The sequence below is a fragment of the Emys orbicularis genome, chromosome 2 (assembly GCF_028017835.1).
Source record: "Emys orbicularis isolate rEmyOrb1 chromosome 2, rEmyOrb1.hap1, whole genome shotgun sequence".
In the NCBI taxonomy this organism is placed as follows: domain Eukaryota; kingdom Metazoa; phylum Chordata; order Testudines; family Emydidae; genus Emys; species Emys orbicularis.
This window is the reverse complement of record NC_088684.1, coordinates 288,615,988-288,635,648: the sequence shown is the minus strand read 5'-3', so window position 1 is coordinate 288,635,648 and position 19,661 is coordinate 288,615,988. Positions and strand designations below refer to the sequence as shown.

Below are 19,661 nucleotides of genomic sequence, written 5' to 3'. Positions count from 1 at the left end.
TTCTCCAACGGTGAGGCTGCAAGGGAAAAGCAACACCAGACACAGAAGCGGCATTTTCTATTTTGCTGTTCTTTCCTCTTCCCCTCTTGTGTGTGTTTGTCTTGTTTTGTCTTTTAGGAAAGGTGATCGGACATTAACAACAGCAATGACAGCTTCAGCCCATCTCAACCAGAGACGACCCATACCTGCCCATAGTGGCGGGGCAGAGTGAGGACAGCGGCTTCAGCAGATGTTACTAAGCATGCTCAGTCCATGGGAGCATGCTCAGTAGAAGCCAAGCAGAAAATCGTGCCCCCCTCATGCACATGATGCCTCTGATCTCAACTAACTTTTTCTCTTTTCCCCCAAAATTACAGTTATTACCATCTTTAATGCCATGTAAAAGACTGTCAAACAAGGGCTTTTTCCTTCTAAAAGCTCTCTCCAGCTAAAGGGAAAGAGAACAGGGGATGTTGCTAAAATGAAAATATTATTCACTATTTTATATGTCAAATGCTTTAACTGTTTTCCCTTATTTTCTGTATCTTTAATAAAAAGCTTAAAGGATGTTTACTGGTGTGTTTGCCATGGTACAAAGCATGCTGGGGCCTCTGTATACCAAACCCCAACTTTTGTTTAAAACTGTTTAATGTTGGACAGCGACAGGGTTACGTTAACACCGGATTCCATCTAAATTAATACAACACTACTTAATTTAACTTCTTTTAACATCAGTTTATGGGATATCATTTCTAAAGTGTGAAGATTTGGGGGGTTAGGATAATATTCTCCTACTTTATAGAGGAGTTTTACCGTAAAGAAAGTTATAGCTTTGTAATTGCATGAAAGAGAGAAATAAAGATTGTACCCTCTGTCACTGTCATGTGAAGAAACATGCCTCCATACCCTCTCCTCTTATTCTACCCTCTTATTCTAAGAGAGACGTCTTTTGCAGTATCTTCAGCAAAATAATTTTTTAATCATAGGATGAAAATTAAATAATATGAAATTTGAAATAAAGTGTTTTAAAGCAATATTATGCCAGCGTTTTAACAATAATGTAAGCATGTTTTACATTGAATCTATACATTACACCCTAGAGAGGCCAAGAATAGGAAATGGCTAAATTATTTCATTTCCATAATTAAATAACTACCATTCTGCAACGGAGAATAAGGCCTTTGTTACACCTTAAGTCTGGCAAAGTTTTGTCTCAGTGAATTGCCCAGCATGGAAAAACACCCCCAACCAAACAAAAATTTGTAAATACATTTCTCATGTATGTCATTTGTAAAGGGTGAACAAAGTTTTAGATTCCAGGGGACAATATAAAATTTCCATCATTTACAGAGAGGCTTTACAATAAAAAATAAAAATGTTAAAGTATAGGCTTTCCCGATGAACAGGAAAAATCTGAAACTAGGTTAGAAACTGTACACAGACACTTGAGTGTTAAAAAGCAATATCATAAGCCCCCGGAGGCAAGGAGAGAGAACTCCCAAGCTAAGAGGGACAAATTCCAGCCTATATATACAAGATGTGAAAAAAGTCATATCCCGAGAGATGATGCGTGTGTAGCCAGAGGTGCACAGGGTACTAAAGGCATTAAATATGGACATTTTGGAGCTCTTTGCTGAACCAAATCAGTCAGGGAGTTCACTCATATTACAGATAATCAAGAGGGCATTGTTTCTGGAATCTATCACTTTTGATGACAAAAAGCCTGCCTGGAGAATGAAATAGTATATCCATGGCAAGACTGTTGTGCAGCAGTTGTGGGTGGGTCAGCTTTTGTGGCCTGCATCATGCGGGAGGTCAGACTAGATGACCATATTGGTCCCTTCTGACCTTAAAGTCTATGAGTCTATGAGACTATTAGCTTTAAAATTGACTTAAGAGCTAGCATCAAAGTTATCTCAGAAGGGACTTACAATCACCTTCTACACTGCCCAAAGCTGATGTCACCTGACAGACCACCTGGAGGGATTTTGAATTGCATGAGCTAGTTCAGCACAGAAACAACTTTCAAAGAAAAAAGCTATGCATGCAGAATGTGTGTGATCAAAGGACCACAGAACAAAAGCCTTCTCAGCTGCAGTGTGGCAGCCCTGATGGGCCTAGTGAGAAAGGTGGAAGAACTCAATGTAATATTTATTGATATTGGACTTTTGAAAGGAGATCTATTACAAATAACATTAAGAGACAATGCTAAGCCATACACATACACCTCACAGGAATCTTAACCCATTATTTCATAAAGTGGAAACTGAGTTAAAGAGAATGGAGTGTATTGGCATAATCAAGAAAATCTCTGAGCCAGCAGTATGGTGTGCCCCAATGGTATCACTTATAAAGAAAAATGGAAAAATATGCATCTGTGTGGATCTTAAAAGATTTAATGAAGCAGTTGTGAGAGAAAAATATATCCTTCCAACAGTGGATGACTTTCTCCCCAAAGTGAAAGGATATACAGTATTCTCTAAGCTGGATGCCTCGAGTGGATTCTGCCAAATTCCTTTAGCCAAAGAAAGTGCTAAACTAACTACATTTATCACACCTTTTGGGAGATTCTGCTTATGAAGATCACCTTTTTGGATTAATAGTGCACTTGACATTTTCCAAAGAAAGATGGCAGAACTGTGAACGAACACAAATGGAGCTGTAGTTTTCATGGCCAATATTCTGATAGATGGATCTTTGGTGGAAGAATACTACAAAACCCTCAACAAAGTCCTAAGCCTAATCAGTCCATCTGAACTGAAGCTAAACAAGGAAAAGTGCATTTTCTGTGTACCCCAAATCCAGTTTTGGGGACGGACAATAAACAAAGATGGAATCAGTCCTAGACCTGAGAAAGTAACAGCAATTTGAGAATGGCATGCACCAAGACGTATACTGGGAATGGTAAATTACTATAGTTGATACCTAGAAGACTTTTCAACAGCAACAAACCACTGTCCGAACTGTTAATGTCCAACACATCTTGCCTATGGGGGCCAAACCAAGAAATTGCCTTTGATAAGATAAAAGAAATTATCTCAATGACTCCAGTTCTCAAGAACGAGGATGTGAACCAACCCACAATGGTCAGTGCAGATACAAGCAGCTATGGCCTAGGTGGTGCATTGTTGCTACAACCTGGCTCTGAGTGGAAGCCAGTTGCATTTTGCTCTCATTCGCTTAAAGAAGCAGAAAATCGATATGCACAGATTGAAAAGGAGTGCCCGGCAAGTGGATGGGCATGTGAGAACTTTTACAGATATCTGTGTGGACTGGATTCATTTACATGGATAACAAACCATAAACCGCTTATAACCCTCATCAACTGAAAAGACCTGGATCAAGCACCACTGAAATGCCAACATCTATTGCTAAGGTTTACGCAATTTAACTCAATTGCTAGATAGGTTCCTTGGAAAATCTAGTAATAGCAGGCACTCTGTCATGGAGCTCAGCATTGTACTCAGCTACCCGTGAGCTCGAGCGTGATGTAACAGCTGATGTGAATGCTGTGGACACATACAGACAAGTGTCATAAAAGAGGCTACTCCAGCTACCAAAAGCAACCTTGACAGAGAAGCAACTTCAGGAAGGTCTAAGTTACATTGGGGCAGCTGGCCCAAGTATTTAAAGGACACTAAGCAGGTGACATGAGACAACTTTGTGGTGTGTTAAGCGAGTCAAATGGACTCATGATTAAAGGCAATTGCCTCATAATTCCAGATTAAATGAGAGGAGAATTTCTAAACCTCATCCATGAAGGACATCAAGGATTAACTAAATGCTGTGAATGGGCCAACCAGTCAGTGCGGTGGCAGGGCATCAGAAAGCACATAAACAAGAAAGTTGCCACATGTGAACGTTGCAGAACTAGCGGCCCAATGCAACAGAAAGAACCTTTAATAACAACACCTCTAACAGACAGACTTTGGAAGAGACTAGCTGGCGATTTACGTGCATTCAGAGGATATCATTGCCTGGTCATTGTGAACTATTTTTCCAGTTATTAGAATGTATTTAGAAAGACATGTTGCAACGTTATCGAGAAAAATGAAGTGCACTTTTGCTCACTTCAGTATTCCAGAACAACTAGGAACGGGCAATGGACCATAATTCACTGCAGCAGAATTTAAGTCATTTTGAACTAAATATGATTTTAACCATATTACTAGCAGCCCACATTACCCACAAATGAATGGAGCAGCTGAGAGAGCTGTACAGCCAGCCAAGAAAATCCCAAAGCAGGAAGGTCCATTCCTCACTCTTCTGAGTTACAGATCAACACCAGTAGCAGCTACTGGATATAGTCTAGCACAGGGTTCGGCAACCTTTGAGAAGTGGTGTGCCAAGTCTTCATTTATTTACTGTAATTTAAGGTTTCGTGTGCCAGTAATACATTTTACATTCACCGGGGTTGGCAGATGGAACCCCAGATTGGCAGCGGGCTGGTAGGGGCAGGTGGACGGAACCCCAGACCGGCAGTGGGGTCGGCAGATGGAATCCCAGACCGGCAGCGGGCTGGCCGCTCAGCCCGCTGCCGGTCTGGGGTTCCATCCACTGGTCCCTGGCAGCCTGGGGTCCCAGCCGCTGGCCCTGCTCAGCCCGCTGCCGGCCTGGGGTTCCATCCATCCAGGCCGGCAGTGTGCTGAGCAGGACCGGTGGCCAGGACCCCAGCTGGCAGCAGAGTGCCACTAAAAATCAGCTTGCGTGCCGCCTTTGGCACGCGTGCCGCTGGTAGCCGACCCCTGGTCTAGCACAACACCTGATGGGACAACAACTCGGAACTACTGTTCTAACTTGTGAGAGGAATCTGTCTCCAAAGTGGCCAGACAGGAAGAGAGTAGCCAAATTGGATTAAAAGGTTAAAAGAGCTTATGAACACTTTTACAAATATCACTCAGTTGGACAACTGCTATGTCTAGAACCTGGTGACCACTTTTGTGTCAAACTGGATGGAGGAAAAGGAGAGACAACTCCAGCTGTCATAAAGGAAAAGAATTCAGCACCGAGATCATATGTGATCGAGACCAACAGTGGAGAGTTGAACAGAAACTGTTGACAGCTACAGTTTGGTCCTCAGAAAGAACAATCAACAGAGCAAACTCTACAGATGGCAGAAGCAGCTCACAAAGAAGAAGACTTAGAGATACCAAGTTGACACACATTTGGGTCACGTAATTAGAAAAAGAGTATGTTTCAGAAACGGGCAACAGGCTGATAAGTACTGAACTTCAAAGACAGTGTGAAAGTGTAAATACTGTAAATGGTAGGAATGTAGAACTTAAAGGGGGAGATGAAATGGAATGTTAACTGTATTATCTGTTCAACCACTATGTGGTGTAAAATATCTTATTTAAACTAACCTTAACCATGCCTGGCAGAGCATTAAAGGATCTTACAATGAACACAGCTGGCGTATATAAGGGAGCTCTGTAGCCAGAAGTACATGACAGTTTGTTTTGAAAGATTTGCCTACCTGAACTGCTTCGCATACAAAAAACCCCAACCAAACTAAAACTTCTCGAAAGCCAGTTTACAAAGATGGGACATAGGCCTCTTCATAGGCTCAACACTTGTAAATTGCAAAGGAAGTTTTTGATTCCAGTGTACAGTTAAAAAAAAAAATGACAAAAGCCTTTGTGCCTGTATGAGGGACAGAGATAAAGGCTGTAGCCTATGGCATTGGTATCTGAAGAAACATCCCCCGCCCCAAACTCCTTCCTCCTCCTTTCCTGACTTATTTTTTATCTAAAACTACCATTCTCTCTGTATGCTTCTGCTAAACATACTGTTTTAATCACATCAAATAAAGCTTTAAAAATAAGCTATCAGAAACTTTTAAAAGTCTCCCCCCCCCCCGCTTTCTTCAAATCTCCTCTTTAAATAATACTCTCTTCCTGTTCAACTATCCCTTTTAACTTCTTCCCTAGTCCCGTTACTAGGGCTTGAATCCATCATAAGGCCTGTGTTTTCAGCACTTTCTCAGGTTGTTCGCCTGTCCTGTGTTATTCAGTATCCAGGGTTACAGCTTGTGTAAAAGTAAAATATAAAGTGTTAACTAAGAACAGAAAAAATATAATTCTCTAGGACCCTGTCAATGTTATGATCAACAAACCCCCCAAATGTAATTGTTGCTTTGCGGGTGTTGCTATGCAGTATCTCCAAGCATGTCACCCGCCAACGATTTTGAGAATCTGATTTATTTACTATTTCTGATAGCCTGGCGAAAAGGGAGTGGAAAAATTGGCACAATTATGGGAGAAATAATGCCTCATGAAGTTGGGACAATCTTTTGTACGACAAATGTTTGTTCATGGTAAAGCATGACAACTAGCAAAGAGTGGCTACAAAATTGTTTTACTAAAACAATATTTCAGTCATGTATCAATGCTCCGCTAAAAGGCAGGCCAGCTCTCGTCTCCCCATGCCCTGTTTTTCCTGTTAAACTTTTAAAAGCTTATGAGTATTTATTTTTAAAGCTTTAGTTGAGGTGATTAAAATCAGCATGTTTAGCAGATGCATATGGCAATTTTAGATTTAAAAAAATGTCAGGAAAGAAGGAGGACGAGGTGTGGGATGGGGCTGTTTCTTCAGATAAGGATGTCAGATGCTACAGTCTGTACCTCTGTCTTTCATGCAGTAACAAAGCTATGGCTTTTGCCTTTTAAAATGTTATTTTTTCACTGTACACTGGAATCAAAAACTTTCTTTGCAATTTACAGGTGTTGAGCCTATGAAGAGGCCTATGTCCCATCTTTGTAAACTGGCTTTCAAGAAGTTTTTGTTTGGTTGGGGGTTTTTTTTATGCGAGGCAATCCCTTTAGGCAATGTTTCAAAAGAAGCTATCACTATTGTTTAAAGGTTGGGCTAGTGTAGCTTTTAAACATTGTGCTATGATTTGTATTCCACTCAACCTCTTCCTCTGATTTAGACAAAAGCAAAATGTTTATGAGTGGTGGGGTGGGGGCAGGAGCATGTGCAAGAAGTTACGGTTTTCAGGGCCCCATACACTGTAGATTTGTATATAAGATTTTTATCCTGGATCCATCTCATAAAGTCTTTGGCTGAAAGCCCCTTAAAAACCAGTCACACAAAAAAACCCAGCTACTAATATCCAGAAAAATGTTAACACCAAGGAGGGAGTGGGTGCGTGGGTGCAAGAGGTGCAAGGTGTGTGTGTGTGTGTGTGTGTGAGGGACGGGATTTAATATAACTAGAAAAATTAATCTTTGGGGCCACTTCAATGTGATAATCAAATGGGGGGAAAAAGTAATTGTTTTGCAGATGGCTCTATAAAATATTGCTACAAAAGTGATGAGATTGATGCATTTCAATTATACCTCAGGGCTCTTTTATCAGTACACAATCATTTTGTTTGGGCTTGATGTTTTGCATCAGTGTAGCTGCACAGTATAGTCAATGGCTTTGCTCCCATTATTCTCTTCGGTTTCATGTTGAGTCACTGCTTTTCTTTTAGGGTCCGGGGTGTGTCCACAAATACTAGCAAACAAAAATTCTTGTTGCTTTTGAGGTAATTCTATAAAATATCACGAAGGCTGTACAGACAAGGATTTTAGCTGTGTTCGGGTTTTTCTTCTCAGTCAGAAATGACCAATCTTGTAGTTGTGTCCAAGTATGAATACTCCTTCTTCCTGAAGCCTTTGTGTTATATATTTGCTCTTTCTGACCTCCTAATTATATTCAATCCCCTCCCCCCTCACACACACCCCTTGTACCCCTTTGCACCCATTCCCTCCTTGGTGTTAACATCTTTTGGATATTAGTAGCTGGTTTCTCTGGTGTGATTGGTTTGTCCTGCTGGTTATTAAGGGGCTTTCAGCAGAAAGCTTTATGAGATGGATCAAGGCTAAACCTAAGAATCCCAGAGCAGGAAATGAAACTGCAGATGAAAGGGATTTGCCTTATCCCTCGTTTATAACTAACGTGTCAGGCGCTGCCAGGGAGGCAGGAGGTTGAGCTTTGCAGATTACTTTTTCCTTTTTGAAAATGCCAAATCTAGATCTTTCCTGGAAGATCATTTCCCTCTCCTCTCCCGCATGTTTGTTTGTAGTGAGTTACTGGGCCAAAGTCACCTCTGGAGTAAGTGCCTTTGACTTCCATTGGGTTGAGCCTATTGTCTTCAGTGTTGTGCTTGGCCCAATGCATATGCCATTTTAATGGCACAGTTCTGCTTCTCATCTCAACCCTTGGCCCTAAGGAACAACCACATCACTGGTTCCTCATCCTTTCATCTCATCCCACGCTTTATCACAGCTTGAAGCTCTTATGATCCTGTGCTGAAGTCCCGACTCAGCCAGCACTGTGAATGAACTCAACATGAGTGTTTACCCAATGGGCTGATCCCAAAGCCTGTCAAAGCCAATGGGGATCTTTCCACTGACGTCCACGTTCTTCAGTCCACGTTCTTCAGTCCCCCCTAAGTAGGGACTTCAGGACCAGGCCCCGTCATGGGAGCTCTGCAAGGCCGCATATGAGCTGCAGAGCACCCTCAGCTCCTGTTGAAATCAAAGGAGTGGCAACTCTGCGTAGCCCAGCATGGCACAGTCCCATATAAGCTGCTTTCTCAGTCCCTCACTTTCATGAGCACAACAGTCACGTGCACAGTTAAAATAAATAGGTAAAGCGGGTCCCTCACCTGGCTCCTTGAGGAAGTGAAAGAGAACCTGCGGGCAGGGCAAGGTGAGAGTCTCACCAGCTTCTGTATTCGGCCAGCACAGTAACCTGTCCCATGTTTTCCTGCAACCTGCCAGGGAAGGGAAAACACATTTGAAAGCATTTTTATATTTGCAGATGAAAAGTCAAATTTTAGACATGATGCAATATGTGAGAGTGTGTCGGCATGAGGAGGGGGTGAAGAAGGAGGAGCATTACTGCAGCAAGCTCACATGATGGTCTCTGTCCAACTTGCTGGTCCCATTCATTTATTTTTTTTCTAGCTCATTTCTTGCAGGCAGCCCAGGAAGTGTAGGAGGAAACGGAATGAGGAGAGGGAGGTGGCGCAGTGCACTCAGGCTGAGAAACAATTCCATGCCTACAGGGCAGCGTGGCAAAGGGCACAGAATCAGGAGTGGGAGAAGGAAATGAAAGGACCAGTGGGTGGCGGAATGTGAACATAAGAACGGACATACTGGGTCAGACCAAAGGTCCATCTAGCCCAGTATCCTGTCTACTGACAGTGGCCAATGCCAGGTGCCCCAGAGGGAGTGAACCTAACAGGTAATGATCGAGTGATCTCTCTCCTGCCATCCGTCTCCACCCTCTGACAAACAGAGGCTAGGGACACCATTCCTTACCCGTCCTGGCTAATAGCCATTAATGGACTTAACCTCCATGAATTTATCCAGTTCTCTTTTAAACTGAACAGTGAGGATAGACCAGGGGAAAGGGAGGTGGGCCACTGAATAAAAGACCAAATCATTTGAACTTGATGCTCTGCGTGATGGGGAGCCCGTGGAAGGAATCCAAGGATCTGAGTTCACGTCTAGAACCGAGTGGGGAGGATTCACTCATTTCTCTGAACCGGTTCTCACAACCCTGGCAATTTTTCACGTCACTGTCCAACCCGCACCCCTTTTGAGCTGCCACATGCGGTACCTGCTGTTTCATTTCCATGATCTTCAGCGCCCCTCAGACATTCATTCTCATTTCTCTTCAGCTCAGCTAAAAAGTCACATTCTGGATGGATGTGCCCAACCACCTGCAACGAGAAAGGTGCGTGAAGGTGCTTAGCCCTGGCTTGGGGGCTAGGGCACCACTCCATCATGTAACCCCAACTATACAGGCCCAGATCCTGAGCTGGCGTAAAGAAGTCGAGTTCTGTTGAAGTCAGTGGTGCGATGCTGATTTACACCAAAGAGCAAATCCCCCGCGGGTGTAAACTGGCATAGCTCCATAAACTTCATAGCTGAGACTCTGTCCCCAGGTAAAGATTGACTCGGAAGGTTTTTCGTCGCTGAAGCATCAACCATAAGATTTGCCCTCTGCAAGATTTGCATCTAACAAGCATCTCCTGCCACTGACTCCTAAGGGAGCTGCTCTGTTTCCTTCTCATGCTGTTTGCCCTTCTCCTGCTTGAATGATGTTATGGGCAGGATATAATCCTCCGTGTTTTGAGGCTCTCACAACCATACGTTCTGATGGGCAGGTCCTACCCTTTGCTGCTTGTGTGCTCTGGTGCGGGGGAGAGATGTGCACAGAGACTTTGAACAGAGAGGACCTCTTCCCCACTTCTCCCCCTTGCTACAACAAAGCAGGATTCCAACCTAGACCTGCAAAGAGCTCCGGTGAGTCAGGTAGGACCAGAGCACAATGGCTACAAGCGGGCATAAGCTACTGGATTTTCCAAGGCTCCCAGCCAGCTGGCAAGTACATTGTGCTAGAGACAGTGGGATTATTCAACAATTGTATTTATTTATTTGGAGGGGGGGTGAAGAAATGCCAAACTGTCAAAACCAAAACTTTTTGTAGGAAAGAGTCAGTTTCAACTAAGCTTTGGCCAGGCACAGGTGCTAGAACTAGGGGTGCGGGGGGAGCTGCAGCACCTCCTGGCTTGAAATGGTTTCCATTATATAGAGGATTTACAGTTTGGTTCAGTGGCTCTCAGCATCCCCACTATAGAAATTGTTCCAGCAGCCCTGTGGCCAGCAGAGGTTTCTGACGTCCGGGACAGAATTTGTAGCCAAAGAGAGCTCCTCTGTAGAATAGCCATTAACCGAGGGCACTGACCTGGGGGACAAGGAGTAAAGTCCCTGCTCCAAAGAAAGTAGAGCAGAGATGTGAACCTACCTCTCATATACCAGACAAGTGCCGTAACCACTGAGCTATTCTAGGCTATAACACCCCTTTTTCTCCCTCTCTGTTTTTTCTCAAAAACATAAATGTCAAAAGGTCTCGGTTTCATCCCACTGCTGAACAGAAACTATTCTGAAATCTCCATTTGTTTCACAGGAAGGGAAAACCATTTCCCACCCAGCTTTATTGTGTGCTGCGAGTGATAGCCAGCAGTGCACAACTCCTCTTTGAAGGGGCAGCAGTGTATGCCTTGATCACCTGGCACCATCTTTCTCTGCACCTGCCGGATGACTCTTGCATATCCACACATGGCCCTGACTGCTCCACACTGCCTCCACCCTGTCCTTACTCGTCAGGGAAGAAGTGTTACCTATCAAAGCATTCATTTTTTAAAAAAGAATCAAAACAGGATGAAATCTATCCACTGAGCAGGTGGCTGACTAAATTCGACTCGGCTCATTTTCACACAGGAAGGGTAAATATTCAGCGAGTTTTGGAAATAAATATCTTGCTTTCAGGTCATTCAGAGGGCAGAATGTAATGGTTTTAATAAGCCAGTGTTCTCCATTCATATTAACATCCTTATTCCAAGCTGATATACCGACCTTTTGAACCGATTGCTTATTAGTTTACCATCTGAGGCTCTGTTCCTGCTCCTAACGAAGACACTGAATATTTTGCCATTGCTTTTAATGGAAGCAGGATTAGGTCCCATGTGTAAGGGGAAAAAAGAGATTAGATCCAGGATTCCATGCCATGGAATTCCATACACAGCCATGGCTGTTTTGACTTCGGGACTTGGAAACTTACCAGTGAAACTGGGGTGTATGTGAATATACAAATGTAGTGGAGATGTTGTGATACTGTTTTCTGTGTCCTGCACCTTTAAATGTGTCCTGCACCTTCCCTGTTGTCTGCTAGAGATCAGGTCCCTTGGGTCAATTCAAGGTGTCTGGGAAAGAGTCAGTCCCACACTACACACAGTCTCTTTTTAATTTCTCATGTAGGCTTATATTTGTCCTTCCTTTGTTGTGTTCCTTAATCAGTAATGAAAGTCAGCTATGCTGAAAGGCCAGGATTTGGTCCTGGTGTATTGAAACCCCAGAAGAAAATAGGTTCCCAGCATGAGAACCAGGCATATATTTCAGTGAATGGATAGTTTATAGAACTCTATTGGTTTAGTGAACTGTGTCCAGAAAGATCTCAGCAGGGTGGAAATTTACCCGCTTGCACAGTGAAAAGAACTTCTCCTGGAAAAAATAACCGGTGTCTGCATGTGAAAATGGCCTTGGAAGTCCACTAAAATATTCAAGGTGAGAACAAATAAATGTTTGATTTTTTCATAGACTCAGGAAAATACAGTTTTTAGGGGTGGGTTGTTTAGTCTCCAAAGTTGTGAGAACTTTTACCACATGCCCCTGAGTTAAACGTGTATGCTTCATTTACTGCAGATGATTTAAAAGTTCTGGCTTCTTCTTGATCATGAGCACTTGCAACTTCCTCTGACTTTAATAAGAGTTGTAGGTTCTCAGCCCTAACATTTGTGAATTACTAGAATCTAGTGACTAAAGAACCAGATTCTCCACTGCCTTGTACAGTCATTTTCACCAGTCCAAAGTGTGGGTGTAAGATTCGGCTGTTCCCTCAGTTTCAACAACCCAAGACAGAGAACGCTGAGCGAGAGACACATATAATACACACAAGCTGAATTTGGGCTATGGAAGGGACTGAATATTCAGCTTTTGTTGCCTTCTGCCGAGGCAGTGGATGATTGGATGAATAGATGAGACATTATACCAACTTGGCACAGGACTGGGAGATAGAGCCATGCTCATAGCCACCTTCTATTACTACAATGCTCCAATCAAAATCCACAGTCACAACACTCCTAAACTTTGAAAGCATTTGGACCCTGATCTGAACTTTAAGTCTTGGGCCCATATCTAGCAAGGATCTCTCATCTCACCTTGCATCCTATTTTGTGATCATGCAGTCTGATCCTGCAATGATTGCTCATGTGGCACAGAACAAATAGTCCTACTAAACTCTGTGGAATTACTCATGGGGTGAGACTGCTTGCATGACTAAGGACTTACTATTTCGGGAAGCGGGGAGCGCTTGACACCTCACAGGAGGATCTCAGCACCTCGCAGAGTCAAACCCACAGTCTTTTCTCACACAGCTGCATTAGCACAGTGTATATAATATGAGCTAAGAAGGTGCATTAGCACAATGCAGCAGATCCTTAGTCCCCATTATGTCTTGCACACAGTTTGTGTCCACTCAGGGCTAGAAATCTTGAAGTTGCCCCAGCTGCTCAGGTTTTAGAGTTGGGTCAGAAAATATGGCATCCAAACCAGTTCTGATTACAGCTTCCTGGCCTAATGATTTTAAAGTGACTTAGTGATTCTGGGGACTCCATTTCTGTGGGCCCAACTTGAGCCATCATAATGGGGCCTGATTTTCAGAACCCGCTGCACAGCTGTTACCTGTAAAATGACCCATTAAAGTATTTCAAATTGGCCATCCAAAATCACTAGGTACTTATGAAAATGTTGGCCAAGGACTTTAGCATATTAAAATGGTTATTAAATATATCTACGCGATGCCTTCACTGTGACATTGGCGCGCTAATGGTGTTTCACTCATGTCAAATACAACAAAGGCCACTGGTTAATCACCGTCAAAGAATAAAGACAGTTTGGAATCCACAGAGAATAAAAATATCCTGGTCATGCCAGATCATTTTCCAATTAAAAAGTAAAAGAACTATTTCTCCTTGTTACAAATGAATATTGATTTAACCAGAACCTGTCCCAGACTGAGCCTTCTCTCCCATGTTGGAAAGCACATACTGATTGTATGATTGTACAAAGTCAAGACTTCAGCTTCTGAGCAGGGAATCTCATGAAGTTTAGGCAGAGCTGCTTTGGGGTGCTGGGGATGAGAGCCAATATTGCTGGTACATTTGAGGAATGCACGCAGGAGCAGGGAGCTCTTAGCATCAAAGGACCAAATTCTGATGCCATTTTCACATAGTGGGCAGGACATTACCCCATGGTTGGGTCCACTGAAATCAACGGTTCTGCTCATGAGGAATAGCACTACTGAACCTGAAGAAGGGTATCAGAATCTATCCCAGAGGAAAAAGAAGGATTTATTGATTAGTCGGAAAGAGAGCAAATATGGCAGGAGTGGGGATAGAAAATAAACACAGCCGTGGCAGGTACATAGTGATCAGGTCTAAAATTGCTTCTCTTTTTATATTGGTGTATTTAAGGAAACTGGAAGCCCCACTTACAATGGAGAGGAGAAAAGATTTTCCAATATTCTTTTCTATGAGATCAATCATATTTTCCCTCCAGGGCACAAAACAGTAAGAATGAAACAAAACAATCAGACATGGAAAATAGTTGTATAGAGATTGTGATTAATATTTCTGATTATTTTCCGGCAAGAAGAAGTAAATAAACCATTAGTCTTGTTGATGTTGTAAAATTAAACTGTCTGAAATAAAAAAGTAAATTGAGATATATTCTAAACTTAGAGCTTGTTTCTTGAGCTGTTGAGTAACCAAGTCAACTGGAAGTGTGGGCTCCACAGCCCCTCTGAAAATCAGGCTGCTCTTGCAACCCTCTGGTCATTTGAAATCAATGCTCAGGTGAGTAATGAACGCAGGATCTGGCCCAGGAGAGCAACCAAACACTTCACACTCTGGGATTAGAATGTGTCTTATTCGGATTATTTTATGCAGTTTTATTGTATCTTGCGCTCCATTTATTTGAATGTTGTTTTTCTTGTGATCTCTCATTGTTTTCTTTCATGGATTTCAGCATTGCACAGTCTCTGCATTCTTTCTTACACCGTACTACAACAAATAGCATACAAGCAACAAATACAAAGCATAAAAACATCTTACGTTTACAAAATGTAGAGACATTTTAAATATTGTAAGTATTTAAAACCATGCTGAAAAGTTACCCCAAACCATACAGGTATACTGATGGCTGAGAATGGATGGTTGTTTTTCCAGCTAAGTTAAAACAGTGTTTTCTTAGCTAATGTCAGTTATAATAATAAGGATACCCTAATGTTCTGTAAGAGCCTGATTCTGCCATCCTTACACACATTGAGTAGCATCTTATTCTGTGAGTTGGCCCTTTGTGACTCTTTGGGCTGGTCTACGCTAGGGGGGATCGATCTAAGATACGTGAATAGCATAGCTGAAGTCGAAGTATCTTAGATCGATTTACCTTGGGTCCTCACGGCGCGGGATCAACGGCCACGGCTCCCCCGTCGACTCTGCTACCGCCGCTCGCTCCGGTGGAGTTCCGGAGTCGACGGGGAGCGCGTTCGGGGATCGATATATCGCGTCTTAACGAGACGCGCTATATCGATCCCTGATAAATCGATCGCTACCTGCCGATCCGGCGGGTCGTCTGGACGTACCCTTTGTGAAGTACGGTGCTACTCAACGTGAGTAACCGTGGCAGAATCTAGCTCAGAAGAAAGCACTGTAACACCCAGATCTTTCTGATGTCCTTTAACGCTGAGTACGATTAACCACTAAGGACTAGATTCAGACACCCTGTTCATGAGGAATGGTTCTTCACTCCACATAGAGTGCCACTGCAGAGTAGAGTTTGTTACACGGTACAAGCAGAGAGAACAACAGGTGCAGACAGATAAAGTATATGGTCCCAATTATTCCACATCACGGTGTTGTTTCTCTTTCCACACACAAAAAGAAGATCCTGTGCAGTCCACACAAAACAATACTGTAAATACTGTGTTTCTCAAAGCGTGGGTTGCAACCCCCATCCCAGGGTCATGAAAGGCATTGAAAATTTTACTACAGTCTAAAGCAACAAAAATCTCACTCCTCATTCCTTGCACAAATTTGCCCCTCAAGATCAACTTTTCTCTTTCAACCTCTCATAACACACACACACACACACACACACACACACTATATAGGTTGAATGTTATAACTGATAAATTTTTAATTCTTACTTGTATCGGAAACGTGAGAAAGTCGCAATTTTTTTGGACTTGAAATAAGGGGTTACCAACCTTAAAAGACTGAGAAACACTGCTCGAAAGAAACGAAAGGATTCAACCATAAAATGAATTCATCTACAACATAATTTAAGTAAACAGTCGCACAGAGCTTCTCAGGTACAATCAGGCAACCTCGCTCATAAGCAATTGGCTGAAGCAAAACGTCAGCATGATAGGTAGTTTCTTTTTACATAGATGAACTTATGGAGCCAAATCGAACGCTGGCATATGCAGATGCAGCCACAGTTGATTCAATTAATTTGTTATTGTCTACACAGTTCACATTCTAAGTTATCTTAAATGTTACCAAAGAAGCAAGTGAAATGTCAACTTCTACTAATGTTGTATATGCCAAAGGCTAAGCAACAATATCTAAATTCAGAGCCTTTACAGTATCTTCTTGATTCCCTTCCCCTTTGCATTTGTCATCCTCTCTTTTAGCACTTCTGTATAAAGTAACATGCGCTGTTAACGATGCTGTTTCTCTTTCATGGAAGTGCAGTAATAATGAACGTGCAGTAACGAAGCAGTGAAATGCAAGGGCACACATCTCCTACAGCTTATGCGTGTGTTCCTTCTGCTACAGTTTGCACCTTTCATAGCATCCTCCACAGTTTAATATGAAGCGAAGTCCAAAAAAGAAAAAGATGCTCATGCAATGAAATGAGCCGTATCTGACCATCTGTTCCAATGTTAAACTGACTGCTTAGGGAAAACAATGATGGAAAACCTGTTTAACACAGTTACTTACAAAAGCTGCAAGACTCAGGGAGTAAAAGGCACAACGGTACAAAGCACGGGGGTTCATGTTCCGAAGCAAGTGGTGTCATACTCCACTTCCTCAGCCTCCGTGAGCACCTTTTACCTTCCTTTCCTCTTCCTCCTCTCCTATCAGTTGCTGATCTGAAGCATTTATCTTTTTGCCCAGGAGTGACGTAACAGTAAAATGAGGAGGAAACTAAATATTAACAACTCTCTCGGCTGTGATTGACGAGGCTGTGAATGACATGCTTTCTACCTTTTTTGACCTTGCAGTATGTTCAGAGATTGCAAAGGATAGACTGTGTGAGCACTCCCTTCTGGAGAGAGACCCCTCTTTCTGCCTCTGTAATACAATAGGATTTTAGTAGGCATTAATAGATCTATTACCATTGACCATGTTGCATTTAACGCAACAAAATATGTATGAGACAAACCCTTTAAACACGGTGATGGTTAATATTCATTCATTCTAACAAATGTGCATCTTATTCCTGTTTCAAACAGTGTGTGTGTGTGTGTGTGTGTGTGTGTGTGTGTGTGTGTGTGTGTGTGTGTGTGTGTGTGTAGATAAACACATAATATTACATTTTTTAAATGTGTGGCCAAATTCTGCACATATACACAACTCCTGGTGTTTGAATGCACATTGTGCATGCATCTAAAGGCCAACTTCAGTCCCAGGGGTGTGTGTATACATGAAAACTTGCATGTCAGTGTATTTATATATTACATCCCAACAATCTATATGAAAAGAACATTAAGGTTGCAAAGTCAAGCACTCACAAGATAGGAAATGCCTGAATTAACTTGGCCTGTGCTATTGTCCCCACAGCTTCTGCCTGTTCCCTTCTCCCTTTACAACCCCTGCCCCCTCCCTGCTCGTCCTGTGCTTTCCCTGCTCCCCCAGCTCCTGCCACTGTCCCTCCCACTCACCAGTCCCTCTCCCCCTGCCCTGAATATCTTCCCCCTTCCCTGCTCCCATCTGTCGCTCCTCTTCCCCTCCAGCTTCCTAGATGGGGAGCACTGAAAGCACAGGACAGCTAGTCTTCCTGTCCTCAGATCTGGTGCCTGATGCTACAACAGCAACCAGCAGCACAGAAGGGCTCCTGAAAACTCTCGTGGGGGCCCCTGCGGGGCCCGGGGCCTGGGGCAAATTGCCCCATTTGCCCCCCCCCTCCCCCGGGCGGCCCTGCATATACATTCCAGTTGGCATGTAGGAACTCTGAGGGGATGGAGCATGCTCAGTCCAGATGGAATCTTTGGAGAATTTAGCTGCCAAACTCTAACTCTCTAGCCAGCATGTGTGAACTGAGATTTTTTTTTTTTCCGGTGGCTTATATCTTGGTGTAATTTGTGTAAATTTCGTGGAGACAACAAAGGCACATCCCTGAAAGCAAATCAATCTTCCGGCCAAATTTTAAGTCCCTGCACCAAACCATGCAGGCACTAGAGCATCTCAACAAAATATTTGTACATTTTTTAACATAGGCAAAACAACATATTTTTTCTAATCTTATTATCAGAAATTACTGAACCGTTTTAGATGGGATTTTCCAAAACTACTCAGTCTGAGGCAGATGGAGAGCATAGAAAATTTCAGCCCAAATGATTAAAGTTTGGCAAAGTTGAATGAAACTAAAAACAAGGTCTTATAATGGAAAGTGTCAGGGAACCTGAAGTACAGGTATTGCTATTTCTGCTGCCTATATATATAGCTCTTTTCAGGCATAGACCTCACAGTACTTTACAAAGGAAGTAAATATTATCTTCATTTTACAGATGGGGAAACTGAGGCACAGGGCAGTGATACAACTTGCCCAAAGTCACCCAGCAGGCCAATGGCAGAACCAGGAATAGAAATTGGGTCTCCTAAGTCTCAGTCCAGCACTCAAGCCACTAGGCCACACTGCTGCTGTAAAATACACAGCTAACCTATAAGCAGCCATTAACATTTGCTGATTACCTCAAATAACTAAATAAACATGTGGAACTAAATAAACGCAGTATTTGCACTAATCAGAGCATTTCCAATAGTGAATTAGAACAGGGAGATTTACCAGCTTTCTGATATTTTACATTGCTTCCTTATAGTCCTTGTAATTCCTGTAAATACCACTCATGACCCGTGCAGTCATCCCAATCTCATGCCAAATAAATCCTTTATGTCACAGTGCACCATCATATATGTGATTTCAGCCTCTCTCTACAGAGAGATACAATATTAATTAAGTGCATTTTGCCAAGCATCCATTTGGGAGGTCTACAATATGCCAGTACTTATCGGGGTTAATTCACATAGTACCTTAGGATGTACCTCATTTGGTCCAGGGGTCATAGCCATGTCGATTCAATCCAGGGCCCGCTGTACCATTTCATTGATCACCCTGCTATCCTTCCCCTCATACCACCTAGATGCATATATTCATATACCCACTGTGAGTATATATGCATCTAGGTGGTATGAGGGGAAGGATAGCATAGTGGTTTGCGTATTGGCCCCCTAAACCCAGGGTTGTGAGTTCAATCCTTGAGGGGGTCATTTAGGGATAGGGGGCAAAACTCTGTCTGGGGATTGGTCTTGCTTTGAGTAGGGGTTTGGACTAGGTAACCTCCTGATATTCTATGATCTGTCTGTGTATTTAATGCATACCTAACCAAAAATTGGTCAAGGTTTTCAAAAGTGGCTGGTGATTTTGGTTGCCCCAATATTTGAGTGCCCGCCTTGACATACCTTAAAGGGCCCTGATTTCCAGAGGATGGGAGCTGAGCACTTGCTGAAGATCAGCCCCCTTGAAGGTGTCTCAGGTTGGAAACCCCAAAACTGAAGCGTCCGTGGTCATTAGTCACTTTTGAAAGTCCTGGTCCATCTTCCCCTGTTTAGCTTAACTGGCCTTTTTTGTGATTCTCTGCAGCATGGACATTTTCTTCAAATGAAGTCTAGTCTATTGTCAACGTTTTATGTGACGTTTCAGCTGTTTGTAATTAAGGAGAGGTGGACTGGTTCAAATAAAATCAGAGCCAGCCTGATAAGTTTTTGTCTAAAATAT

General features: G+C 42.8%; 1 protein-coding gene across 1 annotated transcript in view; it reads right to left on the bottom strand.

The window, feature by feature from the left end:
- GHRHR (growth hormone releasing hormone receptor) overlaps positions 1-16,660 on the bottom strand; it is a 32,452-nt gene extending 15,792 nt beyond the window's left edge. Inside the window, exons 1-3 of the mRNA XM_065398482.1 lie at positions 16,604-16,660; positions 9,595-9,697; positions 8,636-8,743 (exon numbers count right to left, since the gene is read on the bottom strand). Of these exons, the coding sequence (XP_065254554.1) occupies positions 8,636-8,743; positions 9,595-9,697; positions 16,604-16,660 (268 nt within the window). The remainder of the gene's footprint in view (positions 1-8,635; positions 8,744-9,594; positions 9,698-16,603) is intronic.
- Positions 16,661-19,661: the final 3,001 nt, after the last annotated feature.